The sequence below is a fragment of the Amaranthus tricolor genome, chromosome 7, assembly GCF_026212465.1.
Source record: "Amaranthus tricolor cultivar Red isolate AtriRed21 chromosome 7, ASM2621246v1, whole genome shotgun sequence".
In the NCBI taxonomy this organism is placed as follows: Eukaryota; Viridiplantae; Streptophyta; class Magnoliopsida; order Caryophyllales; family Amaranthaceae; genus Amaranthus; species Amaranthus tricolor.
The window spans coordinates 3,506,449-3,527,350 of NC_080053.1; the positions used below are offsets into that span (position 1 = coordinate 3,506,449).

At 33.8% G+C, this 20,902-nt stretch overlaps 1 protein-coding gene across 8 annotated transcripts; it reads left to right on the forward strand.

Annotated features, from left to right (window-relative positions):
* Nucleotides 1–4,003: 4,003 nt before the first annotated feature.
* Nucleotides 4,004–19,609, forward strand: LOC130818805 (protein CLP1 homolog). 8 transcript variants are annotated; one of them, XM_057685020.1, is made up of 14 exons: nt 4,004–4,439; nt 5,301–5,378; nt 6,218–6,343; nt 6,897–6,946; nt 9,343–9,538; nt 11,850–11,921; nt 12,047–12,142; nt 15,654–15,895; nt 15,982–16,120; nt 16,234–16,290; nt 16,909–17,043; nt 18,415–18,650; nt 18,905–18,949; nt 19,025–19,609. In XM_057685020.1, the coding sequence occupies exons 5-14, from the start codon at nt 9,362–9,364 to the stop codon at nt 19,110–19,112; spliced, it is 1,287 nt and encodes a 428-aa protein (XP_057541003.1). In that variant the 5' UTR covers nt 4,004–4,439; nt 5,301–5,378; nt 6,218–6,343; nt 6,897–6,946; nt 9,343–9,361; the 3' UTR covers nt 19,113–19,609. The 8 variants fall into 8 exon arrangements, with proteins under 8 accessions (XP_057541003.1, XP_057541004.1, XP_057541008.1 ...); XM_057685021.1 differs by having other exon boundaries at nt 4,010–4,439; nt 6,218–6,244; XM_057685025.1 differs by lacking the exon at nt 6,218–6,343 and having other exon boundaries at nt 4,010–4,439.
* The last annotated feature ends 1,293 nt before the right edge of the window (nt 19,610–20,902 follow it).

Here is a 20,902-nt window from a genome sequence, read left to right on the forward strand (position 1 = left end):
CAGGCACCCAAGGGCCACTGAACCGCAACTATACTCGGCGATGCGCTCCCAAGGGTTGTCCAACAACGTCAAGTACGGGAGCTGAACTTTGTTGCTTGTTTTGTCAACAAACAAGACAACCCCTATCAAGTATAACAGATATGCCTTGGCGTATCTCGAGATGGTAACCTCATCTGCACCTTTGGGAAGGTGTGAGAAGGTCTGTACCCAAGTACCAACCATGTAATTCGTAAACCGTTCCCTCTAACAAGCGCTCAACCATGCCGCACTAGTTTAAAAGCTGGCGTCCACCGGTAGACACGATACGTCCCTCGATGGGTAGCGGTGTCAGTAAGGCTACATCAAGCAAAGTGATGGTAGCTTCACTGAGAGGTAGATGAACTGTATGCGTTTCCTGACGCCATCTCTGTACCAGTGATGTGATAATAGCACAGACAACTCTACCATACGCGACAAGGTGAAAGTCATATAATCTCGTGCGCTCAAAGTAGGGAATGATCCTCTCATCGATCACACGTGGAATAGAATCTGGATGCCTGGTGTCTAAAGTGTCTGTATCGGAGACCTACGAAAATAGACAATAAAATATGTTATTACTATGTTATCATGATTAAAAAGCAAGTGATACCACTATGTACTAACCTAGACATCCCACAAAGGAGTGCTCCTGTGCTCCTCCTGTATAGTCAAGACACTAAGGTCTTGTGGTCCTGGAGCTACTGGATCCATCTCCTCTACTATTGTATTTACAGTATAAGTTAATGGTATTACTATGTATTTATTCATCATGACTTTGTGTTTAATATAATTATTTTATTATGTATTTGTATTTATATTAATTAATATATTATGTGTTTGTAATATATATATATATATATATATATATATATATATATATATATATATATATATATATATATATATATATATATATATATATATATATATATATATATATATATATATATATATATATATATATATATATATATATATAATAGACCCTTCACTCCTATAAGGACGACAAGTATTGCGTTTCCTTTTTCCTTCATCCATTTCATTTGCAATTCTCTTAGACTTAGGCGTTCCTTTACCACGAATTTGATCAGAATCATGTCTAAGTTAAAAGTCAGTGTATTGCGGCCATGACCTCTTATCGATCATTGGCATGAAGCAAGGTTTGTATGTACTTGCATAACTCTAAGAGGTGTAGCACGGATCCACAAACTGCTCATATGAAAGGTGTCATTTGATGCAAACAGCAAGAACACGCGAACAAGGTAAGTGGTTTATCTCTAGTTTGTTACATGTGCACTTCCTTTGATTCAAGTCACAATTTGAATCTGCCCTAAAGTTGGACACACTAAACACACAACGATCAGTAAAACATAAAGAGAAGAGGCATCATCGACCTTTCAACAAAATATCACAACGGAATGTTCGTCGCCTAAACCTCACTCGACATGCTAAACATGGATCGTGGTTCCAATGTAAACGCTTGAGTTCGAAGAAAGAAAGAGAATGATAAACTGTTTAAATCATACAAACCACAAAAACAATGCAGCGGAAATAACTTGTACAAAGGAGGACGTGTACTTCAAACTCAAAACATGGAAAACTTAATTAAAAAGAAACTACATGTAGACAATAAGATTATTGTATACTTTTGGATTCTCACTCATTTCCCCCCGTATGCAATGCAAAGAAGCTCCATCACCTGTAATGTCTATCTATGATAACCATGCTGCTCACCGTAAGATCATAAACCAACGCGTCATAGCAGGGCCATCAAAGACAAGCCATCAATAATGAAAACAAACAGTACACGTCAGTAATCAACGAATTTATGGTAGTTAGAACCACAAAACAAGTGAATAGAACAACAATATTGCACGAGAATAAGGGTTTTACACCTGTACCTAACACTTTCTATTTACTCCATGATTTGCTTTCAAAACTTTTAATCCCTCGAAGAATATCTAAGAGTAGTGGATCTTTTCTCTACTTCGTGGCATAGTGACAAGGCTAAGGGCGTTATCGGTCATCCGGTTGCCCATGGCAAAGTATATGAGCTCATACCCTTTCCAGCTGACCCTCTCGGATCCTATCTTCAGGAAAATATAACACATTGGGGTAACAATCAGTAAAGAGTCCACCACATTGGGGTTTGCAAAGCCCGCATGGTAACACCTCGGTCAAGGGTAGGTATTAGCCATTCGACGCCCAATGACAATAGTATGCTCATACCCCCCATACAGTAATCCCGTCGGATCTCACCTAGGGGACTATTAAATTAATCGGACATATAATCCAGTTGAGTCACGCCAGCTAATCATAATCTAATGCTTTATCAAATGGGAATAACTCGCTTTCTACTATTAATGAGTGCCCTGGGATAGCAAAACCCACTAAGCAACTCAAACAAAATACGAAATTCACCTATAAAGGAATCATTCTAACTCCAAGTAAGACATAATACAATTCTTAAATAAATAAAGGGATGGTTGTCGCCTTCTACTTACACTCTCATTATCTAAACTATTCTAGGCGCAAGGATTTTATAATTGATAGCTCTTCATATAAAGTGTACTCACTAGTACCTCATAGTTTCGATACAATGCATATTATCACAATAAATAATAATGTCTTAAAGTAAATTGCATTTAAGGGTTAGTTATTGCGTGTACGTATCTGAAGTTGCTAACACTCTGCACAAGTCAAGACAATCACCAATACAAGATTTTATAACCTGTTATGGATTGTACACCTACCAAATTTAAAGTAGGTCTTATGAGTCTACTAATGCAACTTTTTCAAATTTTTGCAATCGAGGTTGACCGAAAATTCATCAAAAATAGAAAACAAGAAATTTTTGCACTTTGTTCATCCTCCATTTTCCATAAACCGACAAAAGAAACCCAAAATAAAAATATCCTCAAACCCTAAAAGGATATCAAACAGAAAAGGAGATCAATAAGATTCATCAAATTTCCTTAAAATTTTGAAAATGACGAAGAAAACATGGAAGAACGAAGTATAACCTTTTTGTGATATGAGAAATTTGAAGCACAAGGGCAAAATTTTACTTATTTTTGTACTTCATAAATGAATAAGCTTGAGGGGAAAAAAAAGGAGATCACGAGAAAGGAGAAAGGAGGCAAGGAAGTTCTTGTTAAGGTTTTTTCTTTGAAAATTTGAAATAGATAAGTAATTTTATCAAAAAAAAGCATACATTAATCTTCGGACAAACTTATTTGCAATTGTAAGCGTCTAATTCCCAAGCCTTAGGGTCATGACTATGTTCGCAGTGAACAAAACATTTGACTTTTTTGACCAAAATACCTGTTCGCAGTTAGTCACTGCGAACATAATCGAGGCTAAATACACTAGCAGATCCTTCTTCCTTATTTCCCCAAATTTCAAAAACATAAACCCTAACAAAATTTCGACAGTTCCCTCCTTAAAACCTCCATTAACTAACTTCAATCCTTAAATTCTTACTTTCCTCTTCAAAACAGCACTTCAACTTTAGTCTGTGACACCCTAGGTTGCTCAAAGGTAATGTAACACCCCGAGATTTTAATGACGTAATTATTTAATATTTTAATAGTTTTTAACGATTTTACAATTATATTTAATTATTTCTGAATTAGTTTTAATAAATTTCTTTCATATACGAATTTAAATGTTAACTTTTATATATATATATATATATATATATATATATATATATATATATATATATATATATATATATATATATATATAATATAGTTACGATTTTTCAAATAAAGAGGTTCGAATCAAAATGATTATTTTATTAAAATGTGTGAACCACAAAGATGAGTCTCTTAGTTGGATTTCGCAAGAAAAATGAATCGAGATAAAAATAAATAAATAAACAAACTAAACATAAACATAAACATAAAAAATAATAATAATAATAATAATAATAATATTAATAATAATAATGATAATAGTAATAATAAGTATAAAAACCCATGAAACCCTGAGTGCTCAACCTAGCCGTCATCCCTCCTTCTCCTCTTCTCCTTCTTTCTTTCTTCTCCCCTTGCGCCGCCAGTGAGCAGCTGAGCCGCCATCAGCCGCTACACGGCCCCACAGAAACACCAGCAGCAGCAGCCTCCCTTCCCTCCTTCTCCTTTCTCTCCCCTCTCCCTCACTACTGAGCAGCCACCACCCCGGGAGCAGCAGCTGGTAGCCTCCCACAACCGCCACAAGCAGCACCCGGCCTTCCTCCTCACTCCCGCGTGCAGCCTCAGCAGCAGGCAGCTGCAGTTGCGCATCACAGCAGCAGTAGGCTGCGGGTTTGCTTCCCCACCGGCTCCGCGCAGCCCTCCTCCACCACCAACACCTTGAGTCACGCCACCACCACAAGAACCACCAACCTCTTGACCCATTTTCTAGTTTCACCTATTGTAAGCCATCTCTCACTTTTCAAATTGATTAATTTACTATTTCTAACTAGAATCTACCATGTTTATGCGTTGTGTGTTGATTGTGTATTAGTTTTATTGAATTTTAGTATGGGTAATAGTTAAAAGAATTATCTTTGAATATGAAATGATTAGGGTTTTATTTAGAGATGTGATTACGAGTAGTGTGTGTGTTTGTATGCTACTTTGGTGGTGTGATGATTAATTCAATAATCTTATAAGTAGTTTTAAGACTTGGTTGATTATTGTTGTGGTAATTAGTAATGATTTTGATTATAGTTGACTATAGAAATGGTTTTGGTTGTTAATTGGGAGTAGTAGTTGCTAATTGTTAGTGATTTAATTGTTGAGAGTTACTAATACCTTATTAGGTTGTTATTGAAGTCATAAATACATAATTGTACTAAGCCATGAACATAGTGTCAACTGTTGAGAATTGTTAAAGTTACTTGTATGATGTCTTGATTTTAGTTCTTTCTAACCTTGGAGAATATAATAAATGATATTGCGATGTGATAACCTTAAGATTCGTCCTTGTCGTCATATTAGCACTACATCAACATTAAGTGTGAATCGTCGTTTTATATTAAGATGATGTGAATCGTAATAACTCAAAGTTAGTGGGGTATAATGAACCAGTTGACGTAATCCTTTTATTCTTTGTCGATGGAAAAACTTGTGTTATTGTTGAGTTGACGATTACGCTTGGTGTTGAATGAGATGTGTATGTGCTAGAAGTAATTGAAAACATGTCGTGAATGGATGATAGTGGTTACTTTGGCTTTTAGCCGGTATTACAAAGTAGTTAAGGGAACTTATTAGTTCTATTCATAACTTATATAGGTGCCCACCTCATAAGAGAAAAGTAGAACCTTAGTCGGGTGATTTTTGTAACTTGTGGTCGTGCAGTGACGCTTGCAGGTACGTACGCGCAGTAATTAATTATCGTATTCATCGTTTCAAAGTATTATCCATATTTCATGATTATATGCATCGTATTAGAATTATAGATCGCCAGAATGTGGACCATGCTAGCGAATAGTCATAATAGTGATATAGGCAAGAAGAATGAAAGCATTAGGAGACTATGAGAACAGATTTCTAAATAGTAGAGAACGCACCATGGTTGTGTGTGGTATCGAAGTGATTTCGTACTTATTGAGCCCTTGATTTATGATTAGTTGGCGTGACTCAACTGGATTATGTCCGGTTGATTTAGTAGTCCCCTAGGTGAGGTCCGACGGGACCACCGTAAAGGGGGTATGAGCATGCTTGGGTCGTTGGGCGCCGGGTGGTCGATATCGCCCCTTGATCGAGGTGTTACCATGCGGGCCTTGCGAACCCCAATATGGTGGCCTCTTCACTGTTTAGTATCTCAGTGTGTTAGTTTTTCCTGAAGGTAGGACTCGAGAGGGTCATCTGGAGGGGGCATGAGCTCATACTTTATCATGGGCGCCAGGTGGCCGATAACGCCCTTGGCCGTGTCACTATGCCATGAATAGAGAAAAGATCCACTACCCTTGAATATACTTCAAGAGATTAATAGTTTGAAAGAGAAATTATGAGTAAATGGAGGTGTTTAGACGGATGAGTAGACTCGCTATTGCCATACTATATCGTTGTCTATAGTTTTGTTCAATTACTCTAATTGTTATAAGTTCATTAAATTACTGACGTGTATGTGTTTGTTGTTGTTTGTTCATGACTCTCTATGATATTCCTTCTATGACACATCTGACTATGGTCATTATGTTGAGCAGCAGGAGGATCATAGCTTGACATGACAGGTATAGGAGCTTCTTTTGCTTTGCATTGGGGGAAAGAGCGGAGTACGGTCGTAACAATTGTGTTCAAGTTGCCTAATGCTTGTAGCTTCTATATTACTTGTAAAGTTTTCTTTTGAGATTGTATAATTTCTTTCGTATGGGGCCATGTGACTCCTTGTATGATCCATAGTTGCGCTGCGTAGTTTTTGAATGTATAGTAGTGAGAATACTCCTTTAGTATTCGTCAAATCGATGCGTTAGCAATGGAACCACGATCCTCGTTAGAGTTGATGATTTGAGAAGTCGACGATGATTCATTCCGTCGTGACGTATTTTTGAAAGGCATTAAAGGCCTTAGATTAGTTTAGTTATGTTAAATCATTTATATATCCTTGTCACATCCTCAGTTTTAACCGAGATACTTTTAAAATTTCCATTCACTCACCTTTTTAATTAATCTTTAGCGTTTATTCTAATCATTGTCCCTTTTCTTTTATGTAACACCTGATTTTCCTTCCTTCCTTCATGATTTCTGGTTTCGTCTTAGGGGTTGGAAATTCAGGGGTGTTACGGTTTAATTTTTTTTTTTCGATTTATTTATTTTTATTTTTATTTATTTATTTTCTTGAAATTTAGGGTTTATTGAAGTTTTTAAATATTTATTGAAATGTAGGTCATAAATTCTCAAATCACTTTCTTGTAGGTCATCCACAACTGATTAAGGTAATAATTAATTGTTTTAATTACCTTATTGTGTTGGTTTTTGAAGTATGCTTGTTGATGGTGATAATGCACTAGTTTATTTCATAATGTACAATGTACATATGTTAGAAATATAGTTTATATGTTATTGTTATATAATTTAGCTAATGTAATTGATATAATTGTTTAAATTATATACTAAAAGATTGTTTATAAGAGATTGTTTATGTAAGAATGTTAAACAAAGATTGTACGTCGCAGAGATTTATAGCTAATGTAGTTGATATCTTTATAAACAAAGATTGTTTTTGCATGAAGTTGATGATGATGTTGATTTTATTTGTAGTCATGTAGGAATGACATCATTTCGTGTGACTATAGTATGTTTTTGGAATGGTTCGATTCGATAAAGTAATGGCAATGTTCATTATGTTGGGGGTAGATGTAGATTTTTTGCTTGCAACTTGAACATGGATTTGAATGAGTTTAAACATTTTATATGTTGTAAGATTGAACTGGACTCCACTAGAAGTACCGTAAATACAAGTTTTAAATATGACATGAGTGGACAATTGCTAGCATTTCCGGTTGAGGATGACGAGGCTATAGAGGTGTCGTGCCCTTAAGGAATCAAGCTATAAATGTGTCTTCTAATCCTTCTCCTACGCCTATTTGACGTCAAGTAATGAGATGGGACCTTGGGATGATGGTAATGAGCTTGTTGACGATCCTTCTAAGGATGATGTGGATGTTGATGAGGATGCCTGTAACACCCCGCAATTATTTGACGTCAACAAAAGAATTTAAATTATTTTGAAAATGATTCTGTAATATATTGGTTATCAAATATTTGTATTAGTTATTGTAATATTTTTTCATAACAAACATATACAGTTTATTTAAGTGTTTATAACTATTAAAATAAAGTTAAGTATGGCTAGGGTTAATTTTTTTATTGGGTGTTGTAGATAAAATACCCAAGATAAAGATAGTTAGGATTTTAATTTTTTTCTTCCTTATTTATTTCCCTCACTAATAAAAATAAACTAAATACCCGTATTTTTCTTTCTCTCAAAAAGTTTATGATTTCCTTTATCTTCTTCTTGCTCCCTTCTTCCTTCTTCTCCTCCCTCACAAAAACCAGCACACACGCCGGCCACACCAGCCGCCCACCAGAGTCAACGTCGGGAACCTGTAGCACCACCACGTTGCTGAGCAGCCGGCCGGTTGCAGCATCCATAGAGCTCCTCCACATGCCTCTTCCTTTTTCTTCCTCCATTTTTGTGAGCTTCTCCTTCTTGTTAAATTAGTTAAATTTTTGTGTAAATTTATGAATCTTAGATTGAATTAAGTTATATTTTGATAGAATTTGTACTGGGTAAGTGTTAGAAGTGTGATTTGAACATGAATAAGTTAGGGTTTTGTTTGGGATTGAGAATAAGGATTAAAGAGTGATTCAAGATGTGTTTCAACAGTGTTAAATTACATAGACAATTTTGTTGATGATGTTATTGAAGTTTAGATTTGGTCTTTATTGTTGTTAGTGTTGTTGGATGAATTTTTAGTAGTTGAAATTGAGGATGAACGAATGGAGATTGCACCATGTTATTTATGATATGTAAATAAATTGGGGTTTGTAAAGAATTCACGCAGAGTTAAATTTTTGTTTCTAATTTTGATTTTTGCTCCATGTTATTTGTGATAGATAAATCGATAATGTTTTTTGTAATTTCAAGGTGGTTTTAATATGTGCCCGTTCCTTGCATACATAATATGTAAGTACAAAAGTTAATCATGAAGTAGATTATTTGCTCGAATGATTGCTCTCCAACCATCTGCACATAATTTCAATTTTGAAGACTTTAAAATAATTGATGAGTTTAACGTCAAAATTAATCATATTAGGTCAAAATTGAAAATTTTTATTTTAATTGATCTATTTAATATTTACTTTAAGTTGAAATTAATGCCTTTATAATTAAAATTGAGTTTTTATTTTTGAATTTATGGAATTTGGACCATTTTATTTTATGATCAGTATTATTTGCTACATAACATAGTGTATTGCATCTTTTTGAATATCTAAAAGAAATGAGTAAAATGAAACTGGAATTCATTCCTCAGTGTTTAAAAGGAAATGAACTGAATAGTGAACTCATTGTCTGCCATCGTATTCCTCTTGTTAACCTTCTTGTTCAGTATCCCTCTTGTGGTAATTTCATTACTCTATGTCCTGTTAATTGACTCTAAGTTTTGTTAGTTGTATTCCTTTTTTCCGGAAGAAATTTGTGGATTTCATTTTCACAAATCGTCTTTCTAAAGTGTCACTATATCTACTTGCAAAATGCATTTTTTTGCTGTTCTTTTTTGAGTTAGAGTAAAATCGAAATCATAGTTTAAATTACTGATTGTTGCAGCTTCAGTTTTAGCTCGATAATGACGGCTACGAGTTCTTCAAGGCAAGTGAAATTGGATAGAGAGTGCGAATTACGAATCGAAGTTGGTGAGAATTCTCCCCTCCGCCTTCGATTGCTGAATGGTACTGCTGAGATTTTCGGAACTGAACTTCCTCCTGAAATTTGGCTCAATTTTCCTCCTCGCCTCAAATTTGCGGTAACTATCCAACTCTTTTGCAATCCTTAATTTATTAATTTCATTGTATTTTTAACCATTGTAAGAATATCTATTGGTTGGTTTGACTTCAAACAAACCTTAGTGAAATGAAATCCCCAAAGAGGTTCAACAATGAAAAACAATATGAGAATTATCAAACAAAAGCAATGGAATGGACACAATGTGTTTTATGAGGTATCGTGGATACCTCCCCCTCAAATGTACTTTTATTAGATTGAAATTCAACAATTGCAATGTAATAAATCCCCCCTTATTTCAAGAACAATCTCTCAAGATCACAAATACTAATGCGAAGTAACAACACTCTCAAGTTTCTAACAATGCAATAGCCCTCTCAAAAATATGTGTGTTTGTGGTGATTTGTTCTATGAATGATGTATCCTTTTATAGAGGAAGAATACATCATTCTAGAACCACATCATTACTCACCATAAACCTATATTTACATCACACAATTAACTATGACAATAAATATAGCAATAAACATGGCATTAACCAAAGGAATACAATGTCCATCAATGCAAATCGTATCTCAAAAGTCCCAAAACAACATCCTAGGCAAAGTGCTCGAACAAGCACTTTCATCAGAACCCACTGGAAGTTGCTGAACAATGTGCTCGAACGAGCACTCCCCTCTGACACCTTCTGTTTGCTATTTTTGTGTTGCCTCGAGGGAGCAACCTTCATACCATGCTTTGCCTCGTTCAAGGCATGGTTCCACCCTTTAGTGAAGCCTTATTTGCCCCATATTTAGCACTTTATGAATCGTTCCAAACCTTAATCCACTCACACTCGACACACCTTCATCACTTTCTTCCAATGTACATGATAAAACATGTTTGATAATATGATTAAAGTTAACGTTATTGTCACGAATATTGGTATTTTCTTTAACACTTAGGATTCATGTCGTAGCACTATATTAAAGTAATTAGAAATTCATGAGTCAGTTTGAAAACCTTTTTATAAATTCATGTCGTAGCAAGATATTCGGGTAGTTTAAGATGTAGTCTCAGTGGCTGGATGTAGAAAAAAAAGTGATGTCAATAATTAAAAATTACAATTATCATTGAATAGGCAAATGCCCGCATTGCGTTTTCATATTTTGGAAGTGACGCATAATGCCATTATTTGACAAACCATGAAACAATTCACATCAATATAAGTTACAACAACATCACTCAAAAACTAATCACAAATATTATTGTGTAAGTTGGTATTGCATTGATAAACTTCATTGCAGAGAACACTCTTTCAACGGTTGCAAATAAAAAATTAATACTCCTATGAAATATTTCAGCATCACTCCAACCTTTTAGAAATGTATTACTACAATTTAATTAGATTAATTTCAACATTAAGATTAAATGACAATAAATGCAAAGAAAAAAGGAAAAAATAATCTTAAAGAACAGAAATTGGGGGGTTTTTATTTCAACATCATTAATTTGAATTTTGGAATGACATTCGTGTTACTGATGACTTTGATGTGTGATGAGGGTTTTTATTTTTTTTGGAAATAGGGGTATTAATTGGGTGGGTAATAAAAAAATTACTTAATTGAAACAGCTTGCAGCGGGTTTCGAACCCTTGTTATTCCTGTGGAGATGAAAGCACTAACCAACTCATCTAAGTTACATTTACATATACTATTTGATTTTATTTTGGATATAAGTGATGTCAACTGACCTCAATGATCACACTTTGTATCCGCCCATGAGTAATCTGAAGTAGGTAGTACCATAAACAAATATAAGACAATACGCTGGTCAATACTTAATAGAATTAAACATGGTTTTGGGGCCTTCTTATTACTAGTAGTGTCACATTTGTTAATGGAGTAAAAACAAGTGATGTCAACAATTTAAATAAAAGAAAAATTACATTTAACAACATATTAATTATGTGAATGTTCCACATGGAGCTTTCATGTTGCTCATCAAAAATTTGTTGCTCAATTCTAGCACTAGAATGTTGGGCTATTTAAACTTCATGTACTTCATGTGCAATCACATCGCTTAATTTGGATAAAACTGTTATGCAATATTACAATCCTTTTTCTATAGTCTTATTTTAAACTTAACCCTTTAGACTACATTATACAATATTGCAATCCTTTTTAAAACATTTAAATGTAGTCAATGGCTTATTCGAATACCCTATTGGATCTTGAGTATAGTCTTAGGGAAGGGTGGTTTCATATTTTTGAATGTTTATGAGGTGATTGAACTTGTAGTTTAAATGTGCAGAATTGAATCTATCTAATAATTGATGATTCTTTGCTTAACAGATTTTTACTTGGCATGGTGCCACAATTGAAATGGACAGTGGGCCTGATACATCTGATTATGTGGCTGATGAGGTACACTTGTGATGTTTGGTTGGAGTTTTCTTGAATATTGATTTTTGTCTTGTTGCCATTTTGATTTTCAAACGTTTATATTATGTACTTTCTAAAAAAATTCTGCATTTTGTTTTTATGTTCAGACGCCGATGATTAGTTATGTCAATGTTCATGCTATACTACAAGCACGAAGGAACAAAGCTAAATCATCTTCCTCCAATGATGTTGAGTCCTCTCAGGTATTGCATATTTTATTTAAATCTAGTTGGTTGGAATCCTTATCAAATGGAGTTTTGTTGGTAACTTTAGTGTCTGAGTCTTAATGAATATGCAAAGCTCATTTTGGGATACCTATTTTTGTAGTATATCTTGTAAATCATGCTTGTGAGGGTACAAAGTTTGTTTTGGGTTGTTATCGACTTTGACACCGGAGGTATGTCGATTGGTATGTGAAAATTGCCTTCTTGGCCGCAAAACCAAATCAATGAAGTAGAATGACATAACAATAGAATTATCTTCTTCCTTTTTGTGATATTTGTAATTATCTTTTTGACCGTACCTTCATGAGGATGGAAAAATTAGTTGTACGCTCTCCATTTGTAGTTTATTTTTTCTTTTGAAGGGAACTCGTTATCATCATAAAGATAACTTTATCAGGAACCCTAAATTCATGGACCCTATGGATTCGGACCAGATCTGGATCCATGAATTTAGGGTTCAGGTCCACACTTTTGTGATCCAAATCCGACCAATAGACCCTTTTGCATATTTTTATAAAAAATTATATATTAGTTATTAAGTGCATTTAATTGTTTGATTCAAAACTTTGTTATATTTTGGAACATTAAGTAATTTGGAACTTTGTCAATTTTATATACTTAGAAATGTCGTTGTATCTTTACTTTAAAAATTGAATTTCTTGATCAATATTTTGTTTTAATAACTTGAATGTTGGAAAGCTTTATATATTTGCTTGCTCAATTAGTATGAAGTATTAGAACAAAGTTTCTTGTTTGTTGAAAATGTTTAAATAATTTTATACGAATAGGTGTAAATTTTCTAATATATTTTTAAAGGTTTTTTCGAAAAAAATTGTTTTGGACCCAGATTTAGACCCTAGACACGCCAGACCCTTAAAGGTCTAGGTATAGGTCTAAATTTTTTAGACCCTATAGATTCGGGTCCAATAAATTAATAGGGTCTGATTCTGGGTCTAGTTGGACCCTACTTAGATCCAACCCATGCCCATTCCTAGCAATAACTTAAAACTTCAAATTCATGAAAGTTTATGCAGTTTTCAAAATTGCAGAATTGATGTTTCTTTGATTGGTCTTTACAGATTCTTTCAAATTGTAGCTAGGCTTATGGACAATAGACTAGAACCCTATAACAAGATAATAAAGAAAGAGGGGAGAAAAAGGGATGTATGTCAAGTACTCAAACCTTGAGGGGTTCTTAGAAGAAGCCATTTACATAACACATTTCATAAAATATTCTTGCGTTGTGCATCCCAAAAATTATCTTGTTATGCATATAATGGTTAACTAGTTTGACTTATGGAGTCCCAATTTGCCATCCTTAAAGGATATTTTATGCCCTTAATTAGCCATTTTGTATCATTAGTTTTTAAAATCAAGGCATAAGTTTTCTGGTGAAAAAGAATTACATATTTGTTTGCTTGAACAATAAAAACAATGCTAAAGCGTTAATCCACATATGACATGTATGCTTGAAGAAATTGAAAAATGCTCGACATAATTGTCACTATTAGCGAATTTTCACAAATGGCCTTGGAAACTTGATTGCAAACCTGAATTTGCACTATGAAACTCGAAAATCCTTGAGCATTAGTTATGCTTCCTCTTAGCTTTTTCAAGCTTCATAAGCGCGACTAAGGCTGGGCTATGGGTTAGGCGCCTTGATAGGGCAGTGCGAGACGATTTCTTATAGCCAGCGCCTCATAGCGCCTTTTGGAATGTAATACTCTAGTTACTATGTTTTATATCTTAAAGTATTCTTAGACTATCTATTCAACTTCAACTTGTACATTTTCACTTTTTGAAGGCGTGCTTGCAATGGTCATAGTTATGTAATTCTTTGTAAAGAAGGGGCTTGTTTATGATTAGAAATTATTCTGCTAGAGTAGCAATGAATAATGAAAGAAATGATTATATAAATGGTGAAGATACCATTTCGTTACCACGATCACGATTGATACTAACGCATTTTTACACTACGGTTAGACCAACTCTATGAGGTTGTTTGTGTGGCCTCTTAATTCCCTTGAATTTCAAACTCCTAGTAATTGCTTTTTTGAGTAGTTAATTGGTTGACATTTTTTGGGTAAGCATATGAATTGCAAATTTCTTTGGAAGCTCCAATTTTCACAAAATATAGTAGTTAAATTACCAAGCAGGAGGGTCGGTAAATCTAAATTTCTATGTCAAGTGTAATTTTTTGTTCAACTAGACATGAAAAGCTAATTCCTAGGCATTTGACAAAGAAAATAACTGTCAAGGAAATAGAAATTCCTATTGGAATTTAATTTCTATGTCTACTAAAAAAGTCCTAATAGTATAGTTCAAAACGTTGGGAAGAAAATATTGGTCGAAGACTATGAAGATTGAGATGCATGTGTTATGAAGGGATGAGTAGATTTGCCCTAAAAGATGGTATGTACAGTAGACTCTTAAACTTCATTTTTTACTATTTGATTCGAAATCTGTCAAGGTGCATAGTTTTGATTTGAAATCTTTTAAACTCTAATGCCCCCTAATGATAACTTGCGAGTCTTATGACTTTCTGGATTCTTAAAGTTATATTGTTCAAGTTAAATTTTTTTTATCTAAAATATAGTTCCTTTGTAAATGTAAACCTTTGATTGTCATTAGCGTTTTCTGTAAAAAGAAACGTTGACGACGCTATAGAAGACAAATGTATTCTTTTGTTAATTGTAGGATTTTGAGAAGTAAGAATAAGTTGCGTTATTTTTGGAAATATTCTAAATTAAGGGTGGAATAATATTGTTTTCTCTAATTTTTTGGTGGTGGAGGGTGGGGGAGGTAGTTTAAAGTTGAAATAATAGTATCAAGTGGATAGAAGTTTAGTAGAATCCCTTTAGGCCCTCGCCTTCACTGTCTGAGTTCTGTCGATTTCATTGTGCATGCTAAGAAATCCTTGGCTTTTGAGGTAGTGACATTAATAACAGTACCCATCAGCCTTTCCATTATTTGGCAGCCTGTTAGGCCTGATGGCTCTGATTTTGCTTTCACATAATGATTGTATCTTTCAAATCAGCTCCTATATTCTTACTGATACATTATACTGTAACTAATCCACCATTATATTCAAATTAATTTGTTATTCATAACTTGGCATAATAGCTCCATTCATGACACATCTCTAGTCTGCAAATCAAAATTATTTATGCCGAAGAGGGGAAGGGTTGAGAGGTTTTTTCTTTTGGAAAAAGGGGAAGGGGTTTGGAGACTTGCGGAGTATATTATATTCAATGTCTTTGTTTACTTATTCGTGGACCTTAAAGTTGAGTTTCCAGACAATCTCAAATCGTAAGCTAGATTATTTATTTTGATTTTTTTCGGCAAACAACTAGCCCCATGATCAACATCTTTCATCATCTTTTGTTGTCCACCTCTCTGCTCGAAATGAATTTGAAGTTGATGACTTGTGGTTTAGGTCCTTTGAACTTGCCTGTTCTCTTAATTCCTTTTGTTAATGATGTTTGGTCAGGGTCCTAGAGTTATTGTGGTGGGCCCCACTGATTCTGGAAAGAGTACTCTGTCAAGGATGCTTCTTAGTTGGGCTGCCAAACAGGGTTGGAAGCCAACTTTTGTGGACTTGGATATAGGCCAGGGAAGTATAACGATCCCCGGGTGCATTGCAGCAACTCCAATTGAGATGCCAATTGATCCAGTAGAAGGAATTCCTCTTGAAATGCCCTTGGTTTACTTCTATGGACACACGACTCCCAGGTAATAGTGTTAACTTCAACTTCGTGCAGTCTGCCAGTAACTCATTGCTGCGGTAGCCTCTGATTTTGATTTTTTTTTTTTTGCAGTGCTAATGTTGACTTATATAAATTAGTTGTGAAAGAACTTGCTAAAACACTCGGAAGGCAATTTACTGGTAATTGTGAATCACGAGCTGCCGGAATGGTGATCAATACAATGGGTTGGATAGAAGGAGTAGGTTATGAGGTATGTATCACTTTTCTGGATTTGTGTCCTTTAATGCTTGTTGCCTACCCGTTACTGATATTTGAGCTATAAATGTTTCCACAACTGTCTGAATATTCTACATCTTTTGGCAGCTGCTGCTTCATGCTATTGATGCTTTTAATGCAGATGTTGTATTGGTTTCAGGCCAGGTATGTGTTCATGTAACACATTATTCCTTTCATTTATTTGTACTTCATCGTGTTGTACATCACCATGAATGATTACATGAGGTTCTTATTTGTGCACGTTTTTCTTTAACTGCCATGTGATATACATATATATATATATATATATATATATATATATATATATATATATATATATATATATATATATATATATATATATATATGTTTTGGATCACTTAAAAACCAATTAAAGTGGTGAAAACTGAAAACAGGTGTACATAAAGCTTAATTGGTGTACATATTTCGATGGCAATTCTGTAAATAATTGGATATTTTCTAAAAGGTGTACATAAAAACTTAAAAAGTGTACATATTCAGATGACATTTCTGTAAATAATATGAACTTTTTGTTTCACGAAAATATGTATACCCTATAAGATAATATGTACACCTGTTGCCATAATATGTATATGTCATTCTGGTTTCTGTTTTCAACACTTTAGTTGTTTTCACCTGATCCTGCCCATACATATATATATGTATGGTCTAGAAATATATTATTGACCATTGGCTTGCTGCTTACTTGAACTTCACAAACTCCTTTGTATTATCTACTCTATTGGTTTTGCAACTTTGCAGGAAAAGCTATGTAGTATGCTTAAAGACGTGTTGAAGAGCAAACCCAAGGTTGATGTAGTGAAACTACAAAAATCTGGAGGTGTTGTCTCTCGTACACCAAAATACCGACAAAAATCCAGAAGCTACAAGATAAGGGTAACAATAAGAACTTTTTTTTTGACCTTTTTCATCCTTTTGATTTGTAGTAAAACTTAGAAGTCAATGTTCTGTGAATTGCTTTTGTAAGGTTTGTGTGATGTTCTTTCAGCTTTTAACTTCTGCGTTTTATAATCGATTTAGGTGACTTGTATCATTCTGGTTGATGAAATAAATGAAGAAGATTGTAGGCTTATAGCAATAAAAATGTGGGCAAGTAAAGTGACTCTCAAACTCTGCATACTATAGTATAAACCTGCAATCCACTATGCTGTTGCAATTTTTTCCTGCTTTCTGTGTGAAATAACCTGTTTTCTCTTTAATAAACCTGAATGATGGTGCCTAACCTTTATTAGTGTTTTTCTCTTTAATAAACCTGAATGATGGTGCCTAACCTTTATTAGTGTAATTTTCTTATCTCTGTTATAACGTACTCGATTTATATTCTACCCCTTGCAATATCGTATTGTGTAGTACCAATAGGCAATACCATAACAGTGTGCACTTCTATATTTGAGTTGTAGACGATGTTTACTATCAAATTTCAACTAGAAACCTCTTTGTGGCGAAGCCAACCCGGCCCCCTTGCCGAAATCCTATGTAATTTTGGCTTTGCGCCCCCCCCCCCCCCCACTAATATGAACTATTATTTTTGTATTATAATGTCATTGCTCTTCATCTTTCATAATTTCACATTTATTTTTTTTGGTGTGTGTGCTTTTATATTTTTGCTATCTTAATTTTAATAGTGTTTCTTTGGAGACTTAGTAGGCAAATATTTGGAGTTAAAAACACTTGGTTTTTCTTTTCAAAAGGGTAATTATAGAGAAGCTTACACTCCATTTGTTAAAAATAATTTTTGTTATGATTCAAGTTCATTTCAGTCTATATGATTTTAAATTTTTCATATCTTAACTGGTTTTTATATTATAAATAATTTGTTAGTAGATCGACAATTTGACCCCCAAAACTCAAAATCTTGGCTTCGCCCTTAATAGCATTAGGATAATAGAATGTACTCGTATGAAACTATCAATACCTTAATAGTGTTATTTATTTAGTTTCAATTTCCTGTTTCTTTTTTTGTTGTTGCAATTTTTAATTAATGATCAACCTTTAAAATCAAGATTTATTTACAAACTCGTGAGATAGTTTCTATGTGATAGTTTCATCTGTGTTTTTATTTTTTTTTTAGAGCTGGTCCGAAATCCAGAAGGTATTCCTGGTAACACTGCAGTCTAATTCATGACTTGGAACTTCAAGCTTTTATCCCTGAAAAGTATAGAATTAGTAGGCAGTTCTGTTGTAAAGCAGAGTCTTTCAATTTATTGAAAAAAATGAGAAACTTTGTAATGCTAATGTCTGCTGCAGGAATACTTTTATGGCATGTCAAATGAGCTTTCTCCCCATTCCAACGTTGCTAGTTTCAGTGACTGGACTGTCTATCGAATTGGCGGTGGACCACAAGCACCACGATCAGCTCTGCCTATTGGTGCAGAGCCTGCAGCAGACCCGACCAGGGTGGTTCCTGTTAACATTAGCCAAGATTTGCTTCATCTTGTGCTAGCTGTTTCATATGCCAAGAATCAAGAGGAAATTATTTCTAGGTAAATATTCAAAGGAATGCAGATACATTGGTTAGGTCTTGAATTTTTTCTAGGCTCTCTTGAATCAATTGAAGTAGGAAAGAACACTAGTAAATGAAACTAATACTGAGCCAGCAAGAGTATAGTATTAGAACATTTAACGGATCATTAGTGTTTATGTTTCTTTGATTGTTAGCCTCTGCTTCTTTTGATTTTTAATTTATGTTGTAAACGCGTAGAGTAATAACAAGTAATAAATATGTTTTCTTGTGCAGTAATGTTGCTGGGTTTGTTTATATTACAGATATTGATGTTCAAAGGTTGGTTCTTTTGATGATTCTTGATTTTATTTTTATGTGTATAAATGGCTAGCTGATGTCATTGTCGATTTGCAGGAGAAAAATAACATACCTTGCACCATCAGCAGGAGAATTACCTGGCAGAATTTTGCTGTTGGGGACTTTAACGTGGTTAGAAACTTGATGCAGAGGTGGATTTCGTTAATATCACCTTTAAGGTGGGGCAAATTGTTGCAGTTTATAAGTAAGACTGACTGTCATCCCATACGTGAAAAATGGAAGCGAAATGAAAATAGGTAGCTTGACAAATAGCTGCTATACTAGTAGGTTATGGTGTTTGTTAACTACTAGTATTATTTGCTGCCTCCTTTTGAGACGGGTTAGCATAGCTGAACATGCTTGTTCATCAATAACATCTGTTAAGTAACAAGTATTTCAATTGTCACCATTCCCCTTCCTAAAACCCCCCAAAAATTTCTGAATCGTCCTTGGCCGGTTCTCGCTTGCGCATACTGAACAAAATGCTACACTTGACTAAATTGATGTGGATTGAACAATGATAGTGTAGATAGGGTGAACCTGAGATGGTGCATCATTTTGTATTGAATTTTCTATGCTGGTAATCAAGGCTGATGTATGAAACTAGTTATGCTAGTGAAATATTAGCTCAGTTGAACGGGATGGTTATAGTGTTTGACTTTTGGCTTAGCAATCACTCCCTCTGCTTTGAGTTTACACCATATAATTCAAAGAGACGAAAAGTGTGTAAACAAAAATTTTTTTTATTAAAGTTTCATTACTATGAGAATGATATGGAACTTTTGATGAAATTTTACATTAAAAATTATTAACATTACCACCATTTAATACCACTAATCAAATGGGCCGTAAAGCCTTTTGAGTTGAATGTTGTAAACTCAAATAGACGAAAAATAGTTTTAAATGAACTTGTGATGTGACACACATGGATGTCCTCATCTTTGGTTTGACTTGGACATTTCCTTGGGAGGTTTATTTGCTCTTCTTTAAGAGTTCGTCTTGATTACTAAAAGGCACATTTCACATTTAGATAACTCAAGTCATTATTATATCTGTTCTTTTATTCCTCTAATTATCATAATTAGAAAAGCCTTTAATGCCACCCAAACAATCTTCTATGTTTCACTTACAAATGAGTTGTTAGAGATTTGGAGGAAGTATCTATTTTTCTTTGTGATTGATCGAAAAAGTCATGTTTTTTTTTGAGTTATTATTTAAATTTGTTTCAAAGTCAAATATGGAATAGTGATGTATGGTAATGACATTTTTAGATTGCTTGATTGGAATGCCAAATTAACGTGCATTGTTGGATCTGGCTGGGATTCCTATCCACAAATGTTAGAAAATAAGTACTCCTTTCAATCCAGGATGATATTTTCATTTTCTATTTTGTGTATTTTTATTTGTTATTTATAAAAAATTTTCTATTTATATTTAGACATTATTTTATTTATTCTAATTTAATATTTTATTAATGCTTATGTCTAGATCGTTATATATTTATTTCTAACTTTATTTTAATATATTTATATTGTTTATGGTCTCCTATATTTTTTACTAATTTTATTCAAATATTTTTAAAATAATTATGATCCCTATATTTTTTCACTAATTTTATTTTAGTATTTTTTTTAATGTTTATGGATTCTACTTTTTCGCCATTATCTTTATTATTCAATGAAATAATACATCTATTATCTAAAAAATTCAATTTTTCTTGATTTTTATGAACATTTCTTATACGAAACAGAGGGAGTAAAAAATTGTATATTTTGTAAATATTTTTTTAGTGGAGTGTATTGTATCTCATTATCCTATAATTAATAAACTTCAGAGCATGTTCTAATAAACAAAAAGAGGATGAGCTGTTGTCTATCTTTCCTTCCTAAACTCTGATCATAGTTTGTTTATGAGCGGAATACACTGGGTATGATG